The sequence below is a fragment of the Acromyrmex echinatior genome, chromosome 10 (assembly GCF_024713525.1).
Source record: "Acromyrmex echinatior isolate Ae372 chromosome 10, ASM2471352v2, whole genome shotgun sequence".
Classification (NCBI taxonomy): domain Eukaryota; kingdom Metazoa; phylum Arthropoda; class Insecta; order Hymenoptera; family Formicidae; genus Acromyrmex; species Acromyrmex echinatior.
In genome coordinates this window covers 3,416,733-3,427,492 of record NC_141861.1, presented here as the reverse complement: position 1 = coordinate 3,427,492, position 10,760 = coordinate 3,416,733, and the positions used below count along the sequence as shown (strand labels likewise).

The window sequence follows — 10,760 nt, the reverse complement described above, 5'->3', positions numbered from 1 at the left end:
CAACTGCCAATGAGGGAGGCCTTACTTCTGAAGCTGCCTTTCTCTTTGCCTCCGTGCCTCGGTTCAGTTTTCACGGCAGCTTCAGCCAGGAACCACATGCAGAATGTCTTGAAGACACACGAAGGTGAATTCAAAACGTGTACTCCTTTCTGTTCTTCTTTTTCACTCTTTCTGCTCCTGCATGGTGGAAGAAAAAGGACAACCCGTTCGGCTGCGAAAATGTAACTCTAAGGATACCAGCAGTGCATCCTTGAAAAAAATCACAACGACCTTCGCGCTTTTAAAAATCATTGGGCAAAGTGTAACAAGGTATATTGCGACTTTTTATGACGATAATATTGTAGTCTATTATCTTAAGTTGAAAAATGCTCGAAAATATTGTTTTTAAAAATCTCGCAATTTATCGACTATTAGAATAATAGCAGGTATGATGTATTATACTAATAATAAGGAACAGCTTATCAAACAAGCTTATGTCAGATATGTCAGATATGCCAGGCTATAGATTGAGATTGAAAGCAATTAGAAAAAAGAAAATCAATATCAAGTTTAGTAAACTTTGCTTCGCTTGGTTAAATTCAATCTCAATTTTTTAATACGATATAATATTAAACTTGTTATATACTTGTTTTAAATACAAAGATGCTAAGTTTCGTAATGTTCACAGCTGAGTATCCACGTGTGTTTAGGCGCGTCATCTCTCTGCTCAGCAAACGGTGACTTTAATGCATGTACAAACTGTTACGCTTCTATGTTACTTGAACTAATTATCTGCAATACTTAACTAACTCACGAAGCTTTGCACAGTTATTTTTATTTTGTTTAGTTGCAATAATATTGTTCTTTATAATTATTTTAACTTGACATAAGTAAGTATTTAAATACAGTATAAATAAAATTATTATTATTTTTTTTTGGAGAGTTCATTATTCAATATATAAGATTTTGATTTTTTTCATATAAATTTAATCTTGAGATTCGGGAATAATTTTTAATAATAAAATTTTTAATAATAAATTTTTAATAACTTTGTAATGATTTTCTAAATAATGTTCTTCATAAATTACAAAATTTTATATAATAACATAAATTAAATATAAATTAAATTAAATTATACATATTTTTTACTTTATTTAAAAAAATAATTTCCTAATAATTATTATACATATATTTTTGAAAGGAAAAATAATGTTACAAATAAAAATCGTATAATAAACGAATGTAGACATAGATTATTACACGATGCGGTATTTGCAAGGATACTATCGAAACAAAAATATTCTTATCTATTATGTTAAAGAAATGCACGGAAAAGTGCATCTTATTTTGACGAGGCAGTTTCTTTTATAATTTAATTTTAGTACTTAATCGCGAATATTATGAGTTGATAGTGATGCATTTTCTTTACATAAAGCCATCTATCTTTGCTACGTTAACAATAGCTCTAATTAATAGATCCACTTTCAGAAAGTGGAGCGTGGCGCAAGTTCTTTTTCTCTCCACTGTCATTCTTTCCGCTTTCGAGAAGCGGAAGTCTCACGTTCGGGAAAGCATACTGTTTATTGATAGCTCCTCGAGTTTCTAAATATTTTTAAGTCGGTACAAATATAAGTAAAAAGTAACAAGTAACCGTTCGAGTTTTGATCCAGATACTCGAGATAACTTAATAATAAATAATCGAGTATTGCCGATGCATTACGTCAATGGTACCAGGTTCGTTCATTTTTCTTAGATCTGATACGAGTTTGGTGTCACGAGAGATCAGCGTGATTCGGTCCAGTGGTTAGTTTCTTGGTTTATGAAGTAGAAAGATCAACTAAAATAAGTGAAAGGCTCGTGTGTTTTTCCCAACATATCGTTTTACTTCTAACCGTTATCGTCTCATCGATTTTAGATTTGCAGATTTTCTTGATGATAACTTCTTACTCTTCTAAGAAAAACGCCTAGTTGGATTAATTGGAATTCTGATTAAAAATGGATAAATCTAAATTTTCTGATTAAATCTTAGAATCCCAATTAAAACAAGCGGAATTTTGATTAATCTAATCTTCTGGATTTTCAACCATTTTTCTCAATATATAAATATAAATTTATTAATATACTTTTACTTGGCATACATCTTGTCTGAGATAAAAATAATAAATCTTCCTCATTCATAATGCAAACGCTGTTTGCATTATGTTTTTCTTACATATCGTGCTTATACATACATTATATAGCGAGCATTATAAACTGATTGTTACTATAAACTGATTGTTGATAAACTGTTTGAACTAGATCATCGTGCTTTTCTTCTTGCCCGTTTGAATTCCTGTAATAAGACATAGTTTTCCATTTCTCAGATCGATGAGTCCCACGATTATTTTAATTATAAGCTACTGTTAATTGCGGGAGCCTCGCTGCGATGCGAAGACGATCTCGGTTGTTAGACGTTGAAATATATCGAAAGTGTGTGTAAATTGACAATTCAACTTTCATTGTTACCACACAATTGTTAATTAATAATAAAATACACTGCAAATGTTTTTTTATACAATAAAAAGAATATGCTTAGATTCAACCGGGAAAACAAAGGAAACAGTGATTAATAATTCCATCAAAATATAATTAATTATTAATGGTGACAACTGTATTTTTTTTCATGGCCTATTGATATCTTTTCAAATCCACCCACAGAGCACAAAGAGCATACGATGATCTTTGAAAGGAGGTCGGTTATTATACAAAAATTATATTTGCTAATCGTCCAATCGTTTCGAAAGAAGGACAATCAATTTGCAATAAAAAATAAACCGCAGTGCAGCACCATTGCACGCAACCATTAATTTTCTATCGAAATTTCATGCATGGTTACGCAGGTGGTTCATCATTTTCACGATAGTACACAGTGAAAACGCATTGGTCTAATTGCGTTAACATTTCCGGATGGACAAGTCGCCGCTTTCATAATTTTCTTTTGCAAGATGTGCAACAGGCAAATTGTGAGTGACGTATGAGTTAAACGTCCCTACGATAGCTTATAATTTGTTACATGACAGAAAGCGCGATTGCCGTAGTTGCGTGCCTCCTTTCTAGAATCGCGTGGGAGACGCTATCGTCGGTATACGATCATTGTATTAATTATGATTGAATAATGAATAGGCAAAGCATGATCCATGAGAGCATCATCCATGAGATCTTGATCTTTTGCGGCATTTTTTGTTACGCAGTGAGGTCACCGAGTAGGTCTCATTTTGTGTGGGTGTATCTGCCTGAAAAAAATAGTCTCGTCTTCAAGGACGTTTTTGGGCTATCGTGATAATCTTAGCGGTTAGTCACCTTTGCGCCTCGGTATCAAGAAATCGCAGGATATCTCAGCAACTCGCGTGGGATAATAAGCGGTGAGATCGGATCGCGAATTGAGCGACTGATGTAATCGTTTTTACTTAAACACAGGCAACAGGAACTTCGAAGGGCCGTTTAACAATTCATTCGCGAAAGATTGCGCAGAACAATTGCGATTTTGAAGCAACTGCGATTTTATTAGGTGCATAAGCTGCATGGTTATCGGCGTATCGATCTGTTGCGTACATTAACCAATGGAGTTCACTTAGCGAAAACTTTCCCACATTTCTGACGAGACGTACGTTGCATCACGGAGTGACTAATTGAAATGCTCATTTTATAAAGATATTACGAGTTTGCACTTTATCTATCAAATTATATATATAAATCAAATTATTATCTCTCAATTTTTATGATATAAATGTAATAGATTTTTTTTTCAACATAACTATATATATTTATTAAAGAGATTATGTAAATTATACTACGTACGATTCTCTTATAACAGTATTTTTTCATGCAAAATTTGTTATACGTTTGAATTCATATCAGTTATTATGTAATTACAAAGCGTAAGCGAGTAATATATTGTATAATTATATAATTACATTATATAATTACGAAAATGTTAAATGGATTTCTTTTTGTTTGTGCTTCTCAAAACAGGTATTAAAATGTTATCTCCACTATTGCTGTTGAGTATGGTTGTGTCCATAATGGGTGGTTACGTGCCGCCTGGACCGAGATTCGGATGCCCCAAAGACGCGATTTACATTTATCCCTGCACTTGTCTTCGGGGTAGTGACAGAGGTTTATACATCCGCTGTGAGAATACGAATCTGGCCAGTCTCAGTATTGCCTTCACGAATCTGGGAAACGAGGGCATGCCGATCGAAGAACTGGTTTTATATAAATGTAACATAGGTGAGTCGATTTAAACACGTCGTAAAAAAAAAGAAATTTGCGTATAATATTCTTGTGGAAGATGACGAAATAAGTCGGTTGAATGAACTATTCCATTTTTATTAATTGACAGTACGATTCTACGGGCCCGCTCTGTATCCATTGGATGTGCGAGTACTCAAGTTTATCGATACGCCATTGAGATTGATCGAAGAGCACAGTTTTCTTGGCGTGAACCGAACTCTTCAGGAGCTTTATGTAATAAACAGTAATCTGGAAAAATTTCCTCGTGAAGCATTACAGATTCTCGGCAATCTCAGTCTGTTGAACATCACGGGGCACCGGATATCTGCCTTACTGGGAAATAGTTTTGGTGAAAGCGCAGCGGCTGCGAAGTTAGAAAAATTGGAGATTAGTAACGGTAATCAGAATCTCATCGCGAGATATTGTTAGTGGGAAACGCACCGTCTCATTGTACAGATCTTGAAAATGATACAATTGTATGAACTCAATTTTTGATATTATGTATACAAAAAATAACATTTTCATCATATATAACTTTTTTATATAATACCTATATACAAGAATATAATTATAAAAAAATTATCAAATTAAAATTCTTGACTGACTTTTATATTTTTTAGGTACACTTTCTTCCTTGCCTGTGGAAGCATTAATGCCACTCAAGAAACTTAAAACTCTTGATCTTCATGGCAACAAAATAAAAGACTTGAAGAGGAATCAATTCAAAGGTCTAAGAGACACCGAGTTCTTAGATATCTCTCACAATTTAATCGACAAATTAGATCCGTCTCATTTGGCCGATCTTGTCAAGATGGGATGGTGCAACATATCGCATAATGCTATCGCCGATTTGAAAAGGTTGACAGACTTGAAGAAAACGGTGCTACTTATCATAAAATTTTCCGTAATGTACCTAAGATTGTTTCTTTCGTTTTAGAGGAACCTTCGCCCGGAATTCCGTCTTGAAAGTCTTAAATTTGAGCCACAACAAAATCAGGAAACTTGATTCAAACACTTTCCGTGGCATGCGTTTTCTTAGACGATTATATCTGAGCGATAATCAAATCGATGACGTGGGTCGTGGAACTTTCGGTTCCGTTACCAGAATTGGCACCGTCGATCTTTCCCGGAACTTCATCAAGAAAATCGATTTCCAAATGTTCAATCAGTTACAATTTGCTGAGGTATCTGAAATAATTATTGCACAAATCTCACACAGTTTTTCTTTAACCTTCTAGGAGGATGACATCATCTTGTCATTAGAAAAATAATTCTTTTATTGATTTTGCTACAAAAATATCTTATGAGTGAAAAATCCATCTGTATGTATATATTTTATCGATGTATATTCTTTCTGACCGGTAGAAGTATATTTTAATGTTCAATATTACATATACATTTTTATTTTTAATATTTTTAAGTTTCATTAATCTATAGAGATCTCGAATTTATATATCACAAATTTAAAATAAATGTTACAAATTTTTTTTTAAATAAATGTTACAAATATGCACTCAAAAGGATTAATAGTAAATTTGTCGTGATAGTTTATAGATGTTTCCGAGAATTTCGTGACAATCGTGGAGAAATTGGCGTTCAAAGATATCTATCTGGCGAAAGTGAATCTGTCTCACAATGAAATTTCAAAGATCGAATCAGGCGCTTTCGAGAATTGTGCGAATATTACATTATTGGATCTTAGCCACAACAAACTCGAGAATATCTCAAAGTATTCTTTCGATAGTGCGTCTTATGCTATGGAATTACAACTTAGTTATAATCTATTTACGTCTCTAAATCAGGTAAAATTTTGGATGGAAACGATAAAATAGTTCACATTATTTCATTAAGATATTTATTTTTATTCTAAATACTATTGACATTCTTTTTTTTTGTAGATTCCAATGCATAACATGACGGGATTGAAAATCTTAAACGTTTCCCACAATTTGATACATTCCGTTCCACGACAGACTTTTCCAAAGCTGTACGAACTCCACACGATCGACATATCGCACAACAATCTATCCGAGATTCATAACGCCGTATTTCAGACGCTCTTCAGCTTGCGATTCTTGAACATGTCGTATAATTCTCTAGAGAAAATAAAACCATCGACGTTCGGACCGTTGCCGACGCTTCTAGAACTCGATATGAGTTACAATCAATTGAACGACGTTGCACGAGGTAGTCTCACTCGATTAGCCAGTTGCAGGTGAGTCATTGTTGATTAATAAAATGGAAAAATGTTATGCTTGCAATAACATGTCTATTGTATTTCAGGAGTTTAACGGTGAAAAATAATCGTTTGACAAAGATTTTCCAATTGCCAATTTCTCTGGGTCATTTGGACTTCTCGGAGAATCTGTTGGAAGAGATTCCAAGCACCGACGTGTGGCCTACGATGAATGCATTGCTCTCGCTGGATCTTTCGCGGAATCAGCTGGGCGATAACCTGCAAGAGGGGAGCTTTGAAAACCTGCTGACCTTGAGAATCTTAAACCTGCAAGCGAATAACATAACAAAGCCGCCTTGGCAAGCACTCGGCGGTCTGAGCAGTCTGCAGTATCTTTATCTGCAGGTAAGAGAAACTTTTATGGGAGAATTCGTTCTTCTTCGAGGATCAGTAATTTTCTGAATTTTTACTGATGGATATATTTCAGAATAATTACTTGACGAAACTGGAAAAAGCCGCCTTCGGCCGTCTGCCAATAGTATTTGAGCTGAACTTGGCAAACAATAAAATAAGTAACATAACAAGCCGGGCATTCGAGGGCCTGTTGCAGCTGCTAACGTTGAACTTGACGAACAACAACATTAACTACATACCGAATGGCGCGTTTCAGGGTCTAGTATCTCTACGAACACTCGATCTATCGCATAATAAATTGGAGAAGCTGGACAATAAGACGCATGGATTGCTCGATGATTGTCTATCTCTGGAGAGGCTCAACCTTAGTCATAACGAGATATCATTTATCACCCGGAAGACTCTTCCAAATGATCCCTGGATCCCTTATAGACTTAAGGAAGTCGATTTATCCTATAATACAATGCCGGTTGTTACCTTCGATTTCATTGCTGGTGCTAAAAAGATTCAGTATTTAAATCTTTCTCATAACAACATTGATGAGATCAGGAGATGTGAGTAGTAAACCGGAAATGTCGTTAAAATGTTTTTAGCTTCAACAACTAATCAGGTTGCTGTATAACGGCCTATCAGCTTGTCCTTTCTATTGAGAATCGTCGTTTACGAGAACGTTGCCTTATTTCAGATGTAATCGGGAATTTAACGGCTTTACAGACATTGGATTTATCGTATAATGACATAAGTGACATCTCCGAACAAGATGTCTTTCTTCCGCCGTTAAATTTAACCAACTTGCATCTGAGTAACAACCATCTAAGCCATGTGCCTCTCGACAAAATTCTATCGCTGCCGAATCTAAAAGTTCTCAATCTGGAAGAAAATGAGATTGGTGTTTTCGATGAGAGATTCATGAAGATTATTCAGAACGGCACGGTGTTCAAATATTCCGGTAACAATAAATTCAATAATTAGATAAAACACATAATTAAACCACTAAAGGATTTTAAAAACTGTATTTATAATCAAGTTTTTTGTTTTATCAATATTTAAAATATATTTATATTAGGTAATCCCATGCATTGTGATTGTCATGTGCGGCCATTGAAGAGATGGCTAAAATCTCAAACGCAATTTCCAATGGAATGGTCGAACGTGATGTGTAAAAGTCCAAATTATCTCGCAAATAAATTTATCTCGGAAGTAACCGAAGATCTTACGAACTGCGGCGAAAGGGATATTCAAGAGGAGCCCGAACTCGACATCACACCTGATGTGAAATATCGAAGCATTGATTAGTATGTGATATATTTTATTGTTAATTTCTGTTATCGTAAATATATCGTTTAAAATTTTCTCGAAGACTTCGGAGATGACGAATTACAATTTTCTTTAGCAATACCGATGATAAGAGTTGGAAAGCGACATGGTACGTAACATCGCGCGAAGATATCGGTGACTTCTACGTAGTGGTTCGGGAATCCGGTAGCAGCAAATCCATGCTCGAAAAGGATGTTGTCTACAGCGAAAGATCCTTCAAAATCAACGATCTGAAGAGATCAAACACCAAGTACGAGCTCTGCGTACTCGCGCGTGACTCTGAAGGGAACGTCAAGCACTATAGAAATTCGCAGTGTCAGATTTTGAATCAGCACTCCAGCTCGACAGATAGTCTCAGGGCGAGCCTGTATTTCGTGATAGTCGTTGCTTCCTTTTGCACTCTTATGAGATTTCGTTAATCTGACGAAGCTAGTATCCGTAGTACTTAGAAAAATATCTTACGTTTCGTGGAGATAGTAAGATAAACACGAAGTTATTATCTTTAGGTATCGCTGATTAAATTTCCGATCGTTCTGCTATTTTAGATTTTTATCTATGTCGCGTTGAAGCGCGATAAGCGATGTGATTTATTGTACAATAAATTAATAAATGTATATTCCTCAAGAAGGTGTCCAGTAAAGAAGCTAACGTTACTTATCGTTATTTTAACGTCAAAATGACATCTTAAATGATGTCAAAATGATGATAAGAACTTTACCTTGTTTGCTGGGTGATATACTGTGTGCGTTGTACATAGAACGTATTGTATTTTTCTCGGAAGTAGGGACGTTGAACGTCGTGTATTTATTTTTGTAAAATATATACGTTGTACAAGTCACATATATTGTTATCATTTAACACAAATGGATTAACCAAAGGTCTGTTCTTTTTAAAGAATATTCTAAACTGGTATAATAAGTTGAATTGAAACAAACTATAATATATTTGTTTCATTCCAACTTACTGTATAAAAAAATGTACACCAGTACACAGTTGAAAACATGCTTTGAAAGAGAACAGCTCTCAAGATTCGACATGAAGAAGAAAACATGTCTAACGGTTATGACCAGATCCTTGCAATTGTTACGTGAACGAGAGGGACGATTAGTCGACGATAAGCGAGCGAATCCTTTTAATCAAGACCAACTAATCCCACGATATTAATTTGCCGTCGCGTAGTCGTCCTGTTCCGCGACTAATAAAGTACTCGCGCGACTTGCTGAAAAAATTCTCAAGGAAGTCAGCGGTCTTCTGAGCTTTGCTTAGTAAGATTATTTCATTATCTCATAAGGAGACCGTAATTAGTATCTACGATAACATATAGTGTGTTTCGTATTAACGTAGTGTGTTTTGTAAAAAGAAGGAGAAGAAGAGAGATCTCTAATGAGGGTGTGAAACAGTGGAAACCGTTGTTTCCGCAAAAGGGCACGCCATCGTGAATTTATTAGCGTTATCGGAAATAAAACGTAATAGTCGATTAGGTTCGCTCGCAACGACGACAATAATGTTGATTTTTCCTTTATTATTCACACTTCGTTAACGCAATTGCGCGTTAGCAATTATCGGTTACCCCACGTAATCACGAGAGAAAGAGACAATATTGTGCGCACGCGAGTTCGGTGGATTAACGGGAATTTAAATTATACGACGCACGGCATATTTGATTAATATAGCTTCGGTTGGCATACCAGAAAAAACAATGCACACACGCCTCTTGCCGTTCTGCTTGACGGCCTGCTCAGCGGCTTGCCCTCTCAATTGGGATTTAACGTCGGTTTAACGCTTAATTAACGAAGTATTCCTCAGCAAAAAGCGCCGATCTTCGTTGTTTTATCAAAGTTACAAATGCGATTTTATGACAGTTAAGAACATGTGTTTTGCAATCTCGTCTGATTTATTTTATTATTACAGCTTTATAATTTGACGGTATATAAAATCTTCCTTATATTATTTTTATTTCTTACATGGTGAATTTTTGTAAAATGAGAATCAGTGGAGATAAAAATGCAAATAGAAAAAAAAAGAGAGAAATATTAAATATTAAAATAATGTTTCAGAAAATTTCTATATTTTGCAATTCTTAAATCCGCGATATCTGCAAGATACAAGATTTCATTCCGATACTGATATCTGGTTACGAAATATCTAGTCAGACACTTTCACCAGAAGCCCAATAATGGCTAAGAAGTATCGTACACGACTGGGTACGAGTTCTCACGAAGAATCACGAAGATGATACTCGTGGGCCCCGTAGGACAGATATCCGCTTGTCTGGGTCTTGTTGAGGCCTAGCAGACCTCGAGATTCTTAGGTACGAGTAAATTTACATTTGTCTCTTCCCTCGTCGACAAATTACCACGACACACGTCGACATTATTGGCTCTCGTCGTAAAAATAGCTGACTCAGAGAAAACAAACACATTTAAATTTTACATCAATTATATTGATCGAAAAATTTCACACGCCTCTTCCATGACCCCATGTCAGCTTGTAATCATTTATTTTCTAACTTGCCAATGGATATCTATTAATTCATAGTATTCGATAAATATCGTCGTTAGGCTGTTAATGTCGTTTTTTTTTCTCTGCGGCAATGGTCACA

General features: G+C 35.2%; 1 protein-coding gene across 2 annotated transcripts; it reads left to right on the top strand.

The window, feature by feature from the left end:
- The first annotated feature begins 57 nt into the window (after nt 1-57).
- On the top strand, nt 58-8,996 carry conv (insulin like growth factor binding protein acid labile subunit convoluted). 2 transcript variants are annotated; one of them, XM_087410495.1, is made up of 12 exons: nt 58-309; nt 3,991-4,248; nt 4,361-4,648; nt 4,872-5,109; nt 5,189-5,435; nt 5,799-6,053; nt 6,150-6,466; nt 6,535-6,832; nt 6,915-7,395; nt 7,527-7,790; nt 7,908-8,136; nt 8,235-8,996. In XM_087410495.1, the coding sequence occupies exons 2-12, from the start codon at nt 3,999-4,001 to the stop codon at nt 8,575-8,577; spliced, it is 3,210 nt and encodes a 1,069-aa protein (XP_087266621.1). In that variant the 5' UTR covers nt 58-309; nt 3,991-3,998; the 3' UTR covers nt 8,578-8,996. The 2 variants fall into 2 exon arrangements, with proteins under 2 accessions (XP_087266621.1, XP_011050391.2); XM_011052089.2 differs by lacking the exon at nt 58-309 and having other exon boundaries at nt 3,984-4,248.
- Nucleotides 8,997-10,760: the final 1,764 nt, after the last annotated feature.

Excerpts from the sequence above, each read along its gene's own strand:
- conv (XM_087410495.1), top strand. The coding sequence starts at position 3,999 with ATGTTATCTCCACTATTGCTGTTGAGTATGGTTGTGTCCATAATGGGT. Across the intron at positions 5,110-5,188 it reads GCTATCGCCGATTTGAAAAG|AGGAACCTTCGCCCGGAATT; the intron begins GTTGACAGACTT and ends CTTTCGTTTTAG. Across the intron at positions 7,791-7,907 it reads CACGGTGTTCAAATATTCCG|GTAATCCCATGCATTGTGAT; the intron begins GTAACAATAAAT and ends TATTTATATTAG.